This window comes from Loxodonta africana, chromosome 22 (assembly GCF_030014295.1).
Source record: "Loxodonta africana isolate mLoxAfr1 chromosome 22, mLoxAfr1.hap2, whole genome shotgun sequence".
Taxonomy (NCBI): Eukaryota; Metazoa; Chordata; class Mammalia; order Proboscidea; family Elephantidae; genus Loxodonta; species Loxodonta africana.
In genome coordinates, this window is record NC_087363.1 from 21,573,129 (window position 1) to 21,590,827 (window position 17,699).

Below are 17,699 nucleotides of genomic sequence, written 5' to 3' on the forward strand. Positions count from 1 at the left end.
TGTGTAGCTGGTAAAAAAATATGTATTGTGTGCATTTTTTGTGTAAAAATAAGGTATAGTGTGAGGTAGGGGTACAACTTCGTTGTTTTGGAAGCGGATATCACCATTTATTGAAGAGAGTATTCTTTCGCCATGAATGGACTTGATACCCTTGTCAAAAATCAGTTGACCATAAATGTAAGAGTTTATTTCTGGATTTTCAGTGCTATTCCATTAGTTTATGTTTATCCTTATGCCAGTATCATACTGTTTCAAACTCCTTCTAGCAGTTTCTTCTGGTGCTTAATGCCTTATTTCAAAACAGTATGCTTTTCTTCCTTTTTTTGATTAATGTTGAACATTATCATCGGATGGACTGCTGTAGGAGATCTATTTCTCCTACCCCTGTTCTCCAGCGTAGTTATCACAAATTTCGTTTTAAATCAATAAAACATAGGCATTGTTTAATATGGATCCAAATTATTAAGTCAGATTCCATTCCTGTACCACCTTTCATTCTTCTAGAATTTAAATTATGCTTTTTATTCATTTGCATATTTTTCTACAACCTTCTTACTGACTCTTTTCACATTGTCCATTAGCATTGTGGAAACTCTGGTGGCGTAGTGGTGAAGAGGTATGACTCCTAACCAGAAGGTTGGCAGTTTGAATCCACCAGGTGCTCCTTGGAAACTCTTTGGGGCAGTTCTGCTCTGTCCTTTAGGGTCTCTGTTGGGATCGACTCGATGGCAATGGGTTTTTTTTAGTAGCATTGTGAAACACCTCAGAATATTATTTTTCTCATGTTAAATCACCTTAAATATTTATCAGTGTTATTTTTCCTGGAGATATCCCTTCTGGAGCCCTCTGTCCTCATCCAGTCTGCTCTGGTTGCTCTCCAGGCCTGCTTTATAGCTGTCATCCTGAGATGGCGAGGTGTCTTTTCACCTTTCCGCTGTTTTGGGTCTCTTATTTCTTGGATCTCATATCTTTCTCTTCCCTTCTTTGACACTCAGATGTTTTGTGGAAGCATGTTGTTGTTGTTAGGTGCCGTCGAGTGGGTTCCGACTCATGGTGACCCTGTGCACGACAGCATGAAACGCTGCCCGGTCCTGCGCCATCCTTAGAATCGTTGTTAAGCATATCTCTAGTAATTTCCAGAGAAAGGGTGGTTGGGAGGTAAATATTTTGAGACCCTGCAGGGTTGAAAATGACTTCAGCTTACCCTTACTCTTAATTGATATCTGGCTTAGTGTAAAATTCCAAGTTGAAAATAATTTTTTTTCAGGTAATAGAAGGTATTGCTCCAGTGTCTTCTGTGCTGCCATTGAGAAGTCTATTGTTGTATTAATTCTCTGAGCTTTTATATATGGCTTCGGTAGAAGAATCCCCCAAATTCCTTCCTGGTAGGGTATATATCTGGCAGTTTTGGAACTTTACCTATATAGTTGGCTAGAGTTTTTGTTCAATATGTATGCTTTCATTTAGTTTCTTATGTTTTAGTAAGGACAGTTTCTCCCATTGTGCCTGGTATCCCTGGATCTAGAGCCTCTCTTGTCCAGTTTCTTTTCTGAGTAACCCTCTAGTCTATTGCTGTATGTTCCTTGTAGACTTGCGGTCAGTCCCCTTTTTTCAGCCCTGCACCTCGTTCCCTCCTTTTGTAGTTCCTGAACCTCAGCCTGTTAGGGCCACTGTGGCCTGAACTAGCTTGATTCCTGTTGGTACCACCTTTCAAGCATTTAGTGTACAGCTTTCTCAGCTTTGCTGACTCTTCCATCCACTTTGCAGCTTCCAAAATTTTGGCGACATCTCTTATCTATCCTGAATTTATCTTTTAGATTTACTCTTATTTTAGGGGAATTTTGGGAGAGAATAGAGATAAAATCTGATGTTCACTCTGCCTTGTTGAACTGGAGAGCCTTTTAAATAACTCCTTTAGCTTTGGTGTTTATGCTACTTGGAAGGAGCTGTTTGCTTTGTTTAGTATTCATACCTATTACTGTTCCATGATAAAGGGTGGATCAAGTAGCATCCCTTTTACCTTTTGTCCCTTTGTGGTGAAAAGAATATACTTTCTAAGTTTTGAGGCCGAGGCCTTGTTTTTAGAGGAACCAGAGGCTAGGAAAGGCGCCCTAGTGTTACAGTGGTTGAAGTGCCCAGCTGCCATCCTAAAGGTCGGTGGTTGAAACCACCAGCCGCTCCACAGGGAAAAGACGTGCTAGTTTGCTTCCATAAAGATTTACAACCTTGGAAACCCTATGGGGCAGTTATACTCTGTCCCAAGGGGTCCACTATGAGTCGGAGTTGACTCGATGGCATAACCGGTTGTTTTAGTTATCTAGTGCTGCATAACAGAAGTACCACAAGTGGTTGGCATTAACAAAGAGAAATTGATTCTCTCACAGTCTAGTAGGCTAGAAGTCCAAATTCAGGGTGCCAGCTCCAGGGGGAGGCTTTCTGTCTCTCTTGGCTCTGGGGGAAGGTCCTTGTCATCAATCTTCCCCTGGTCTAGGAGCTTCTCAGGTGCAGCGACTCTGGGTCCAAAGTATGTGCTCTGTTCTCAGCGTGGCTTTTTTTAAAAAAAATTTTTTTTTGTACTTTAAATGAAGGTTTACAGAACAAACTAGTTTCTCATTAAACAGTCAGTACACACATTGTTCTATGACATGTCAACACTCTCCCTTTGCAACCTTGGGTTCCTTATAACCAGCTTGTCTGTTCCCTCCTGCCTCCAAGTACCTGCCTCTGGGCTGGTGTGCCAGTTTAGTCTCATTTTGTTTTATGGGCCTGTCTAATCTTTTGCTAAAGGGTGAACCTCAGGAGTGACTTCGTTACTGAGCTGAAAGGGTGTCCGAGGGAGCTAGCTACTTTCTTGATGGTATGAAGTCCCCCTGTCTCTACTCACTTCTCTCTTTTATATCTCAAAAGAGATTGACTTAACACAAAACCTAATCACTTAAATTGAGTCCTGCCTCATTAACATCATAGATGTAGGATTTACAACACATAGGAAAATCACATCATATGACAAAATGGTGGACAGTCACACAGTACCTGGGAATCATGGCCTAGCCAAGTTGATACACATTTTGGGGGGGGTCATAATTCAATCCATAACACAGGTTAAACAGGTAGAGGCTAGGAGAGAGTGCAGAGGAGAAACTGGACATACTGAAATATGCCTTCATGAAGACAGACCATTCAGGTTCTTGAGCTGAGTATAGGTGAATGTAGCGTTTTGAGGCTAGGCATTACTTGATGAGCCCTAGTTAGAACCATGTCTTGGCAGAGTGAGAGTGTTTTACAGTTGTCTGTGCTTGTTTATGGTCTGCAGTGAAGTTCTGAGATGGAACAAACTTGTTGTAGCTAATTTTCTTCTACCCCCCCCCTTTTTTTTTAGCTTACTTGCTTCTCAAAGTCAGTAAAATATTAGATGGGTGCTGATATCTGGTACAGGGAGGACAAATGTTTAAGCACTGGACTACTAACCAAAAAGTTGGTGGCTTAAACTCACCCAAAGGGCCCCTTGGAAGACAGGCCTAGTGATCTGCTTCTGAAAGGTCACAGCCCTAAAAACCCTGTGGAGTGAAGCTTTACTTTGCACACTTGGGGTCACCGTGAGTCAGAATCGACTTGACAGCAGCTAACAACAACATCAATATATGGTACATTCTAAACGAGGAGAAATGTTATTCTTTCCTAATTTGTTAATTAAAAATTAAATACATTGTTTTATCATTTATCATTCCTGTAGGGTTGCTATGAGTTGAAATTGACTCATGGAAATATTTTTATTTTTTTTGTTCCTTTGCATCAGTATGCTTTGTCAAACAAATGACTCCTTATGAAGGGACAGGACAGACTTCATACTTTGCATAGGTTGTTGCTTTCTCTCTACTTGGGACACACTTTCTGACATAGAAGATTACTGGTTTTGGGTATTTTCTCCTTTCCTTGTACTCCCTGCTAGAGTTGCTTTCTGTCCTTCTGCCTCATTGCTACTTTTACCGTTGGTAGTTAAGTGCTCTCTGTGTGAGTGTGTTGACTCTAAAGAAGGCAAAAAAAAAAAAATTTTTTTTTTTGTATTTATTATTTCAGTATTTCTATATTTAAGAGGAAATAAATGTCAAACATACCATTACAGTTTTGGTGAGCCTGTTCTTTTATTTACTCAACATCTTTATCGAGCATTTTCTGTATGCCACACCCTTTCCTAGGTGCTAGGGATGTATCCATGAAGAAGACAGACTAGGTCCTTGCTCTTGTGGAGCTTATTTTACAGTGGGGTTGGGGGCAGAACAGTGAACAAGTAAGCAAATTCATATAGTAATTTCAGATATTGATAAGTGCTCTGAAAAGAAAAAAAAAAAAACCAAAAAATCAATCAACCGACCAACCCTCTGTGTCAGAAAACATGTCCCTAGTAGAGAGAGAACAGTGAGGATAATAAGCCAGAGAGTGAGTCAGGAGAAGGCCTAGCTGTGGGGAGAACGTTACAGGCCAAGGTAATAGCACACAGGAAGGCCCTGAAGCAGGAATGCACTTGGGCTGTTTGAAGAGCAGAGAAGGCTGTGATTGAAGCTTTTAATGAAGGAGGGACAGAGGTGAAAGCAGTGATCAGAGGAGCAGGCAGAAGCCAAATTGTTGGGGCCCTGTACCTCATAGTAATCACTTGAATTTAATTCAAGTCATTGTGGTAAGTCATTGAAGTTGGAGAATGAATTGTGTCACGTCAAGCATGGAAGCAGGAAGTAAGGAGACCAGTAGTCCAGGTAATTGGTAATGGTAGTCTGAAAAAGGGTAGGAGAGGTCAGGAAGTGAAGTGAGTCAGGAGGTGTTTTGTGGGTAGAGCTAATAGAAAATGTTACGGTGGATGAGGAGAAAAAGGAGATTTTAATGATGGCTCCTAAGCTTTTGGCTTAAGCCTGTGAGGGGATGTTGGTGCTGTTTTTTGAGGCAGGGAAGGTAACGAGAAGAATGGGATTGGGAGTGGAAATTGTTTTACGAGATGGTTGCTTAGCTCTCTGTTTATCAGGAAAAAACCCTTTTCTAAACTGTTTGCTTTTATTTTACACCTATGAATTGACTGTTATAGATGGTGGTGCATTTTTTGTATGCTTGTCCAGAGTTGACCCTTTCTTCCCTTTGTGCTAGGATGTCTGAATTGATTGAAAAAGAAACTGAAGAATATCGTAAGGGGGATCCAGACCCGTTTGATGATCGTCATCCTGGTAAGACCTATGTATTTTTAAGCTTGGATCTTTTTTTTTTTTTCCAAAAGTAAATTGCTAAAAGGAATATTTTTCAATTGAAATAGTATCTTTTCATAGTAAGTTTTGTTAAAATATTGTCCAAGGTGGGGTCAATGAGGAAAAATAAATTCATGGAAATTTGAAATATTTACAGATCAAATAGAACAGACCTAACTTAAAGGAACTAAATTAATTAGGTGTACCTTAGATGGGTCAGAATCAACTTGACGGCAACTGGTGAAAAAAAAACAAAACCTTAACTGACTCAGTGGTATAAATAAAAATCAAAGACTTGAAAAGAAAAAAATATCCTCCTTTTCTGACTTTTTAAACCACGAAGGTGTTTTCCTCTTTCTAACAATGATAACTGTTCTTACTTTACTGATGGGAAAATTTGGTCGAGAATGCATTAAGTGGCTTGCGTTATCATTGAGTTTGTACTTGGAACCTGGGATAATAAATAGACTTCTTGATGTCTGAGCTAATTTAATAAAAGCCATGACAACTCAGCCTTTTTAGGCATGGAAGTTGATATACTACAGGACTATATAGAACTTGAGACTTTGCGATTTTATGTTCTGTCTAAGATAGATAGGGCTCAAGCGTAACAACAATTGTGAGGATGGAGCAGGACTGGGCAGTGTTTGTTTCTGTTATATACTATGTCTTGAAACTGACTTGACAGCCCCTAACAACAACAACAGCAATGAGGTAGATTGGAGCCCTGGTGGTGTAGTGGTTAAGAGCTCTGCTGTTAACCAAAATGTTGGCAGTTCAGATCCACCGGCTGCTCCTTGGAAACCCTGTGGGGCAGTTCTGCTCTGTCCTGTAAGATTGGTATGAGTCGAAACCAGCTCGACGGCACCTAAAAACAACAACAAGGTAGATTACCAGTGTCAGAGCTTAAGTCACGTATAAGACCGCCAAAAAAAAAAAAAAACCAAACCTGTTGCCGTTGAGTGTATTCCAACTCTTAGCGACCCTGTAGGACAGAGTAGAACTGCCCCATAGAGTTACTACCCATATAGGGCCACGTTGCATGTAAACTCTCTAGCTAAAAGCAGTCCTTTGTGGAGAGAGTAGTCTGAAATTTTGTGTGTCAATAATGAGGATGAGTGGGAATTATAAAAATAAGAATGTTGTGTACTCACCTCAGTGTTCTAAGTTTTATTCTATTTCTTGGACTTCTGTTCTCAGATGTAAGTAAGCTAGTCATTTCAAATTGAGTGTCTAATAGTTTGTGATGTTAGCTGCTGCTTTTGTCCTAGACATTCCTACTTGTGACTTCAGAGGAGTACCTATTTAACCCACATCTTTGTTAAGGGCAATCAGAGCATGAAGTACAAAAGTGGATGTGGGAAAAAAGTTAATGCAGAATCCATGAAAAGAATTAAAGGGAGATGAGTATGCTTAGTGATGTTGCCTTGGAAAGGATGAAATGGAAACGAGCAAGAAGGGAGAGACAGAGAATGATACACCTTTTTTCAGTAGAAATTTAAGAACAATTTTTTTTCCTCTTTACCTCTTCAGGCAATACTTGCCATTGGCATACTTTCTATTAGTAAAATAGGGCCTCAGTTTAATCATTTATGAAAATATGAAGGTAATCTAAGGTCCTGGTTTATTTTTATGATCCCATTTCTCTAAATTCTGTTAGTTACTTTGCTGTACTAATTATAACGTGGTGAAAACTTCCTATCAGCAGCTCACATTTTTTTCTTCATCCTAAATTGTTTCCTTTGACTGAATTTGCCCCTCTGATCTTCTGAAAGGAAATGCAGTAAAATAATTCATATATCTTTAAAAACAAACCAATAATTCTCCAATTATTAACCAATCATTTTACTGTACAATGAGTAGATCCTGGGTCCCTGACCTCCTGTCTTTCCCCCGGAGCCTAGGAGTTAAAATGGTCCAGGTTACTGTATCTTCAGGGTTGGTGATTGCTTAGTGGGATTTTCCCCCTACCTGGATCTCCTTGCCGGTTTGAGGATACATGTCTGCTGTTGTTGTCATTGTAGCTGAAAGAGAGATTAGACTTGGAGACTATCTTCTTCAGGCCACCCATCAAAGGAAGCATTCTTCCTGCCCTTCTCTGTTTGGCTGGGAAGTCAGGGTTTTTCTGTTTCTTAGGCTCTTTCGTGATTCTTTTGTAGACCTTGTAGACCATTGATGATGCTAGTCTGGGTTCAGTGCTCCTTTAATTTAGCATCACTATATAGGCCTTTTTTTTTTTTTTTTTTATATAGGCCATATGCTAGGTGATGGGAAAGTTAGAGAGCAGTTTTTATAAGGCAACTTTTAATGTTAAAGAATGCTTCTTATGAGATCTATTCCATTAAAAGATTCTATCCTTTGTTCCTGTTTGTTTTTGCTGGCATTTTAATAGTACTCATAACAACCTAGGTGTCTTTCCAGGTCTTGAGTTGTTTGACTGGGATGACTCACTCATTCCTCTGTTTGTTCTTCCCCTCTTCTTTTGGTAGGTCGAGCTGATCCAGAGTGTATGCTGGGCCATTTGCTGAGAATACTCTTCAAGAACGATGATTTCATGAATGCAGTAGGTTTTACTTCGTACTTGTCTTCAGAGATGCTGTACCTTTATTGTTTTTTGTAAATAGTTTGCTTTCTCCTAAGGCCTTGGCAAAGTTGGGGGTAGAGTTGGTAATTTTTTTATTAGGTTTTGGTTTAATTGAAATAAAAGTAATCATGGGCTTCTTTCTTGCCAAAGTCCTGCTTGTGGCCAGGGTGTTTTCTTTTTGCTGCATGCTTTTAGTTGAAAATTAACGAGGGCTCCCAAGGCATCTTGGCTCATTCTTGGGCAAGAATGTTTTGAGTTTGGGAATACAGGAATCCTCTTGGGTTCCTGAATGAAAAAATAAGAGTGATGCGTATAACATGATTCTGCACTGACACTGTGGTGTGTGTATTGGGCAAGCGGAGGGATAGAAAGATGCCTGGGGATGTTGTGAGGAATAAATTATGAGAGTATATATGTATGTAGTTTACGCATATGTGTATATATAGCACCCAGCAGCTCCTGTGCATAACGGTTGCTCAATAAATGGTGACTCTTGGTTTGTTTTTGGAGGCAGAGTGGCATGGTGGTTGAGAGCATGGGCTTTTTGGGGTCCATTGTTTTGTGTTTGAATCCAACTCTGTCGTTTCAATGACAGTTTGACTTTTGGAGAAGTAACTTAAGCCTCCCCAAGCCTTATTTTCTGTAAGCCTTGTTTTCCTCACTTATAAAGTGGGGAAAACAGTACTTACCTCAAAATGTTTTTGTAATTGTTGAATGGAATTAAGCATGAGAAGTGCTTGGCACAGAGCCTAGCATATAACAAGGGCTCAGTAAGTATTAGCTATTATTATTATCTGTCTTGTATTGATCCCCAGTTTTGTTTCTTTATCATAGATGTCTCTTTTCAGCTTCAGATCACCTCTGGCTGTCTTTTAGACATTTCCACCTGGATATTCCCCCCCCCCACACAAAAAAAACCTGTTACTGTTAGGTTGTTTCTGACTCATAGCAACTCTATAGGACAGTAGAACTGCCCCATAGATTTTCCAAGGAGCACCTGCTGGATTCAAACTTTTGGTTAGCAGCCATAGCTCTTAACTACTATACCACCAGGGTTTCTGAATATCAGTGGGATATCCCCCACAGGCATCTTGAATACCACATGTCTAAAATGGACTCATTGTTGGCGCCCAGATCTCTTTTTCTTGTTCTCTAGCTCAGTAATGATGTCCTTGTCTAGCCAGCTAGAAATTATTCTTTACTTCTTTGTGTTCTCTCCTCCAGTAAACTTACAGGTCTTAAAATTCACTTGCCCTTAAACCTCATAAATCACTGTACTCTCTATTGTTGTTGTTAGACCTTAGTTTAGCCACTACCATTTTTCACCTGGTTACCGCCTTTTAACTGGTTTCTCTTCCTCTTGTCTTCCTCCAATCCAGTTTTCATTTCATAGCCCAGAAAGCTTTCTAAAATGCAAAAACTGATTGTGGCGCTCTCATGCTTAAAATCTATAAATGGTTTCCCATTGTCCTCAGGGTTTAAGTTCCTTAGGTTGTCACGTAAACTGATTTTTCTCGGGCCTTTCTTCTCTCCAGCTTCAGTTCTTGCCCTTTGGCCTTCCCCTTCTTCCTTCCCACTCCTCCTTAGCTACTTCCTACTTGCCTTTTACTTCTATCTCGGAATCCCTTCTTCCGTAAAGCCTTCTCTCTTTCCTCTGCAGGGGCTTGTGTGACCTCTGAGGGGCTTCCATACACACTGTACTTATGATATTATCTGTTTTCTCAACTGTCTCCTCTGTTGAGTTAATCATTCTGTGTCTTACTCACTGCTGTATACCAGTTGGAGAACACAGCACTGCTTATAGAGAGATTCAGCAATTATTAGATGAGTGCCAAAAGGAAAGTTTTATTAATGCATTTTTCTATGATTTAAAAAAAAATACATACTTTGAATTTTTTTCTTAACCCATGTCAGGAACTGGGGCTTATCTCACCACGTTGAATCTTTCTGAAAAAGTGTATGTATGCAAGGGTGGAGGGTGAATTCTTTGTGATACCCTTATTTGAGTTTTAATTTCAGTGGTTGTTGAGTTGTTGTTTTGGGGGGATTTAGTCTTAAGGCTGCAGAAGAAACTATGTATGATATTAACATGGCTTAGCAGGATCATAAATATTTATAATAGTTAAAGGTTTAATTAGTAATTGTGAAGTACAGACTTGTCTTATAACTCTTTAAGAAAGCAGTGGGGGTGTATTAAAGATTTATTAGACTTCATTAATTTGACTAGATTGGATTTCGGAACAGAAGTATTCCTCTTTCTCTGTACAGTTGGTGAATGCATATGTGATGACAAGCAGAGAGCCCCCTCTAAATACTGCAGCTTGTAGACTCCTACTGGACATCATGCCAGGGCTGGAAACTGCTGTTGTCTTTCAAGAAAAGGTACTTACTAAAAAGGATAGTCATCATTTTACTTTCTAATTGAATGGGGTATCTGTTTGATGTTTTTTTGTTATCAAATTGTAGTTTTTTCTTATTACAATAGAAATACATATGTAGAAATTTAAGAAATCCAGACAAGCAATAAGAAAATGCAAATATTACTATTTTAATGAGTCGTTTCTGCTTGGGCGCTATATAGTATTTTTAAAAATCTTAGAATCATATCGTGGTGCAACGGATCACTTTTATATGGCCATTCTAGCCATGGTCTTATAACTCCCACCAAAAGATTGGACGGGACTGTGCAAATAAGGTGCTTGTGGCCCACCAGGGGGATTGGACAGCTTGCTAATAATACAAATAAGGTGCGTGGCACCCTTGTTGGGGTGGGGCTGTGCAAATAAGATATATGGAACCCTGACTAGGGCATTCGTCAGTTTTGCCATCCCGCTAGGCTTAAAATGAGCTATCCCAGAGGTGAACAGGGGGACCTTGGCACCACTAAGAGGAAGAGCCGGGAGCAGAGTGCATCCTTTGAACCTGGGGTCCCTGCACTGAGAACCTCCTAGACCCAGACCCAAGAGACAGAGAGAGAGAGCTGTAACACTGGAGACGATGAGTATCAGTGGCAGGGAAACGGTGGCAGCAGGACCAGGATACTGGTGCGAGATGCACAATGGGCTTCCCAGTCCACAGAGTGAGGTGGTTACAGTGGGTGTGCCAACCCATAGAATGAGAGAGCTGAGCACTTTTGGTGGAGTAGGGTGCCTCTGGGCATTTATTGGTGAGCTAAAGAGCTTTGTAACACTTGCCCAAGCATGGCAGCGGCCTGACTGAGGGGCCAAGGGCCAGAGAGAGGCTCACCTGTGGGCACGGCTGAGAAGAGGCCGTCCTGATCAAAGAACTGCATCCTGCGTCGTTCCTGATCCTGAATTGTAACCTGTTACTTCCCTGATAAATGCCATAGCTGTGAGTAGGGTCTGAGTTCTGCGTGGCCATTGCACTGTATTATCGAACCTAGCAGAGCAGTAAGAGAGTGCCATGGGAAGGACCACTGGTGTCAGAATTGGTAAAAAAGGCTTACAGGGTGGAGGTATGTCTGACCGCCACCTCATGGGAACCAGCCTTGGGCTGTCAGTGCTGATAATGGTTCTCCTCCTCCCTGGCAAAGTTAGATGAGGAGGTCTGATGCCTGTGCTGCAATTTTTACGCGGAGGTTTTTAGATGAATTTATGGCCTCATCTGTACTTGTACTCTTAGTGGTGAGTGATCTTTCCCAATGATGAAGGACTTTCTGCTCTTTGGGGAAACCCATTCTATTTTTGGTGGTATTTAATACTCAGTCAGCTAATATTTGAAGACCTGTTTTGTACTATGTTCAGTGCTAGATGCTGGGCATATTTTGTCAGCAGAATGAGGGCTTATATGTAAGTATGCATTTGGGAATAGGCAGACAAAAGTAAATTAATAATTTCAAATAATAAGTGGAATGAAGACAAGAAAAAAATAGTTTGATGGTGACGGTGTATTTCAACTGCCAAAAATAAATTGCTCTGTTTTTAGAAGTAATATAAATATTTTGTCTCTTAGCTTTAAGATTTTTTCAGTGTAAATTGAGTATGCCACACAACTCACTTTATTTTTAAAGATAATAAAAATTTAGTCTTTGAAAACATTCTGGAAGTCTTAATATAGTTTATGAACCAAATGAAAGATCTGGAAATAGATTTTCATTTAACTTTTGATTAAATTCATGTTAACTTTTCCTATAGAATTGTACCGTGTAAGGTATTTTTTTTTTTTGGAATTACATTATAATTTATGCTATAATTTGTAGTATTAAAAGCAAGCTAAATTTAAAAATCTCCAATTAGCTGTCACTGGGGAGCCAAAATACTCTATATTCTTGTCAAAAATATTTCAATATGACTTGAAAATCATGATGATAAAAGAAGCAGTTATAGCAGTATATTTGTATCCGCAAGGTTTATAGAAGGCTGCAGATGACTTCACTGTGCTTTGTGAACATTTCCTGTTTGTCATTGTAGGAGAACAGTCTTTGATATCCTTATAAGTTTAGTTTTTGTATATCTGGAACGAAGCGAATTCCCTTTGGAGGTCAGGAAACACTAAGGGACATTTTGAATAATAAAGCTTTCTGTAAGAATAGTTCTATCATTTCTTAATGATTTTAAGTCTCTTTTTGAAGTCAGTAGTTGACAAGCATCCTAACTTGTATTGATGAATTAAGGTGGGAGATAGTGCCTTATTTAAGAATAATCGTGTATCAGATTGGAAATAAAATTGCCTTGAACCTAATATAGTAAAGCACAGATTATAAACTTCGTTGGCATTGTGATAGCATTGGATCCCGTGAGGATCTTTACTCTTCAGAGGTATCCTCTGGCAATTTTTTTTATATGAGTCAATATTCTTTAAAAAAGAATTTAATCATAGCTTTTAAATTAATGAGTCAGAAATCATTATTTCTGGACAAATTGGTACTGGTGTTTCACAAAGCTAGGGAGAAGACTCATTGTTTTAGAGCAGTGTTGCTGAAATTTTGTGACCCACAGTAACATCTGATATTTTTTTATATTGCAACCTAGTCCATACATTGTATTTGTGGAAAAAAAAAGTTTCTTCAAACAGACTTGTGTGGTACAGTCCGATATTTTCTATTTCATTTTTATTTTAGAGCTGATTGCAATTCGCTAAATCGATTTTACTCTAATTGTTTTAGAAAGTTACTGACTTGTACTTTCAGAGATACTTTATTAAGCTTCAGATATTACTTTTATTTAAAATTATTTGGCTGTGTAGTTTCTTCATTATGTTAAGTATGCTGTAGAGCTGAGCGCTTTATCTGAATATTGTTTAGGTACTAGGTTTTTCATAATGTGAAGTTGATCAGTGTATGCTGTTAATCCAGTCAGATCAGGGCTATTACAGATTTACTTATCTGCTTGAATATGTTTCTCTTTGAGATTGCCTTGATTCTTTATAGTTTCAAAATGTTTTCTTCAGGTGGTAATTAAAAAAAGTTTGGAATGGAAATATAAAAGAGAATGTCTCCATGACCCTAGGAAGAATTTATTAAGATATAAAATATGTAAACTACAAAAAAATTGTTAAATATGGTTACATAAAAACTAGGAGTTTACACCTCCCTAAAGACCCTGGCAAAAGACGTGAATGTTTCACAGAATCTTGACTGGTCAGCAAACACAAAGAATGCCAAACCTCATTAGTAAGCAAAGAATTGAAATTAGATGAAATACCGTTTTTGCACCATGAGACCGCAAAAAATAAAAAGTCTGATAGTGGTCTGTTGTTGGCAAAGGTGTGGAAAAATGTGAACGTTTATTCACTGTTGGTAAAAATGAATTGTTGCAATCACTTTGGAAAATAGTGTGGCCTCATCTAGTAAAGCTGAGCATGAACATATCCTACGATGTAGCAGTTCTATTTCCCTTAATCTACCTTAGGAACATGCTTGCACAAGAGTAGTTTACAAGGTGATTGTTGGATAAGCCAGCAAAATTGTGGCAGCAGGGTTTGGAGGTGAAGAGCATTGGAGGTAGACTGCTGAAAGCCAGACCCGTGCTTTGCCAGTTAACTAGTTTTGTGACCTTGAACAAGTTACTTAACCTCATTGTGCCTCAGTTTTCTCATCTGCAAATAATAGTACTTACCCAATCATATAAGATCCTTGGGTGGCGCAGGTGGTTTGCACTTGACTCCCAGTGGCAGCATGGAGGAAAGACCTGGCTACCTACTTATTTAAGATTAACCAAAACCAAACCAAACCCACAGATGCTGAGTTGATGCGACTCATAGCACCCTATAGGACAAAGTAGAACTGCCGCATAGGGTTTCCAAGGAGCGCCTGGTGGATTTGAACTGCCAGCCTTTTGGTTAGCAGCCGTTGCTCTTAACTATTATGCCGCCAGGGTTTTCTCTTTAAGGTGACGGCCATTGCAGACCCTAAGGAGCAAAGTTCTACTCTGACACACATGGGTTGTTGTGAGTTGGATCTGACTCGAAGACAGTGGATTTTTTTTTTTTTTAACCCGATCATATAGATTGTTACAAGGAGTAAATAAATGAGTATTTGTAAAGGCTGTTTTATGTTAAGTGCTATTTAAGTGTGACAACTACATGCAACAATAAAAAAAACAAGTTGCAGAAAAATATATACAATATCATTTTATACAGTTAAAAAAATATATCACTTAACAATAGTTCAACAAGAAAATTGTTTGGGGAGGGAGGAGGCAGGCGGCGGTGGTGGTGGAGCATGCGGGAGATTCTGTTGAAGTTGGGTGATGGATTGTAGGTGAATTTTTATTTTCTTTGGACCATACATATTTAGATGTGTTATATTTCATAATAAAAATTAATTAAAAATAAGTTTGGGACGTGTTGTGGAGTTAAATACTTCTTTGAAAGAGGGCTTCTTAGAGCATTAATGTCAACTGCATTGTGAACTTCCAAGAGGGCTATGGAAGTTTTAGTGCTCCCTAGTTAGTTGGCCATGGAAGCTTTTGGGTCTTAAGATCTAAACCTGAAAACCAAACCAAACCTGTTCCTGTTGAGTTGATTCCAAGCATAGCGACCTTATAGGTCAGAGTACAACTGCCCCATAGTGTTTCCAAGGAGGAGCTGGTGGATTTGAACTGCCAACCTTTTGGTTAACATTTTTTATTATGAGCAATGTTAAGGTATTTTATAAAAAAAAAAAAATTTTTTTTTTTTAATTATGAAAAAGGGGCTTTTTCGGAATTGTACTATTTCATTTCCTTTATTACAGGAAGGAATTGTTGAAAATCTTTTCAAATGGGCCCGAGAGGCTGATCAGCCATTGAGGACATATTCTACTGGACTATTAGGAGGTGCTATGGAAAATCAAGACATTGCTGCCAATTACAGGGATGAAAATTCACAGCTGGTGAGGACCATGTTTGAATGACATTTTGCATAGGCTGGGAGAGTATTAACAGGTTCTTTCTTGTTATCTGACTGAGTCAGAATCAAGGTAGATCCTATTTGTTACCTTGTACTGGAGCGTAGTTATAATTTTAACATTTCAAGATTTTCATAAGGGTTTTGTTTTTACTTTTTAATTTAAAAATATCTGTTTTGCATCTTGCTAAAGATCATGACAGTTTGTGTCAGATACAGAATAGTAGTGTTCCCTGTGTCTCATTTCCTCTCTTCCCCTGCAACATTTGTATTACAAAAATTTTCAGACATACAGCAAAGTTGAGAGAATTTTACAGTGAACATCTCTGTGTACATCACTTAAATTGATCATGAACATTCTAGTATGCTTACTTTATTACATATCCACCCAGCTGCCCTTCCTTCTGTCCAGCTACCATTCCATCTTTTTTTTTTATTTGGATGAATTTCAAAGTAAATTATAGATATAGTCTCTCTCTATTCTTAAAAATAAGCACAATGCCACCTTTTAGGGTTTGCTGAAAAGTAAGTACTTAAGAGAAAAAGCTAAGAATAAATGATGTACTTGAAAAATATATAATTATATATAATATAGAAGACAATATCTAACAAAATACAACTTAAAACAAATACAAGTTTGAGAAATCTTCATGTTTGGCTTTCAGAGACACTTTTTAAAGATCATGACTATATCTAGTGTCTGCCTGTTCAGGTGTGATGATTAACCCACCTTGATCTGAACAGATTAGTTAGATTAGTTGTAAATGATGTTTATATGTACAAATCTGCTTTGGATTCTCTGGAAATTTTTACGGGGAATAAGACTTTTCGCCTTGCATATTTCATCAAGCTATAGGAATCAAGTCAATATATTTATCACATTCTTATTACCAGGCATTGGGCTAAGTTCATGAATACACAGTTCTCCTTCAGTGGAAATAAGAATTATTTAAATTAAGACATGGAAAAGACAACCCTTCTTACTCCAGTATCTTTTGATAGGTGGCAATAGTGCTTCGAAGACTGAGGGAACTACAGCTTCAAGAAGTGGCTTTGCGGCAAGAAAACAAGCGTCCCAGCCCACGAAAGCTCTCCTCTGAACCCCTTTTGCCTCTGGATGAGGAAGCTGTGGATATGGACTATGGAGACATGGCAGTAGATGTAGTGGATGGCGAACAAGAGGAAGCCTCTGGAGACATGGAGATCTCTTTTCATCTTGATTCAGGCCACAAGACCAGTAGCAGAGTAAACTCAGCAACCAAACCTGAGGAAGGAGGATTGAGGAAAAACAAGTCAGCAAAACAGGGAGACAGAGAGAGCTTTAGGAAGGCTAAGCAAAAGTTGGGTTTCTCATCTTCTGATCCAGATCGCATGTTTGTTGAGTTGTCTAATAGCAGCTGGTCAGAGATGTCTCCCTGGGTGATTGGCACAAATTATACCCTTTACCCTATGACTCCTGCTATTGAGCAGCGACTCATTCTCCAATATTTGACTCCTCTAGGAGAATATCAGGAGGTAAGCTTATTGAGAAGAGTACTGTTCACACTTGGGGACTTTTGTGTTTATGTCTGGGGTACTCTGTGGTAGCATTTTATATATTGATTATGTTCTTACCCTAGTACAGAAAAGTGTTGGCTCCCAACTGATGTAATCTTAACTAGGTTTCGTCTGATAAAGCCTATTTGATCAGAGTGTGTTCATGTTTATCTTCATAAGGAAAGAGGAGAAGAGGTGCCTCATTTCTTTAATCTTCTCATAGAAAGGATTTGGGAATGTGAAAATAAGCCAAAATTTAAGACTTGTTTTTGGTGTTCATTCTAGTTGCTCCCCATATTCATGCAACTTGGATCACGAGAGCTGATGATGTTCTATATTGACCTGAAACAAACTAACGATGTCCTCCTTACTTTTGAGGCACTCAAGGTAAATGTCTTAAAAATATTGGGTTGCTGAGAATTTTGTGTGTTTTGGTATAGCATCTCTGGGTTTTATTGCTCAGGGCATTTCTATTGCCAGAGGAGTCAGAATAGTAACAAACAAAAACTTCTCAGAAGAGATGAGATTACCAAATACCTCCACAGAAGTTTAGGGGTCAATCCTAAAGGACTGAATGTCGAGGTAGAAAGTAGAGATAGCTTTGGGATTGGCCTCAGTTATCCCTGGATGAGGCAGACTGCTAATGCATTTGCCTGGTAACCAAAAGGTTGGAGATTTGAGTCTGTTCAGAGGTGCCTCAGAAGAAAGGCCTGGTGTTCTACTTGCAAAAAATCAGCCATTTGAGACCCCTGCAGAGCGCAATTCTACTCTGGCACACGTGGGGTCACCAGGAGTTGGAGCCAACTCAACGGCAACTTTTTTTTTTTTTTAATGTCATACTGCTTTTAAATATCCCCCTGTCAGGCAACAACACTTTTGTTCTAAACTCTTAACTATTAATACGTGAATATTGTATGATGTTAGATGATCTGGGGCAAACAAAATATAAACCAGAAAATAAGTAAAGAAATAGGCGGACTACAACTCAGTAGAGATAAATGATT

At 38.9% G+C, this 17,699-nt stretch overlaps 1 protein-coding gene across 3 annotated transcripts in view; it reads left to right on the plus strand.

Moving 5' to 3' along the window:
* The window catches only part of DCAF1 (DDB1 and CUL4 associated factor 1), a 93,691-nt gene that overhangs the window by 30,108 nt on the left and 45,884 nt on the right, over positions 1 to 17,699 (plus strand). For all 3 annotated transcript variants that reach the window (XM_064274459.1, XM_064274458.1, XM_003409863.4), the window contains 6 exons: positions 5,134 to 5,210; positions 7,718 to 7,791; positions 10,081 to 10,194; positions 15,008 to 15,145; positions 16,162 to 16,674; positions 16,981 to 17,082. In XM_064274459.1, coding sequence (XP_064130529.1) covers positions 5,134 to 5,210; positions 7,718 to 7,791; positions 10,081 to 10,194; positions 15,008 to 15,145; positions 16,162 to 16,674; positions 16,981 to 17,082 — 1,018 coding nt within the window. The remainder of the gene's footprint in view (positions 1 to 5,133; positions 5,211 to 7,717; positions 7,792 to 10,080; positions 10,195 to 15,007; positions 15,146 to 16,161; positions 16,675 to 16,980; positions 17,083 to 17,699) is intronic.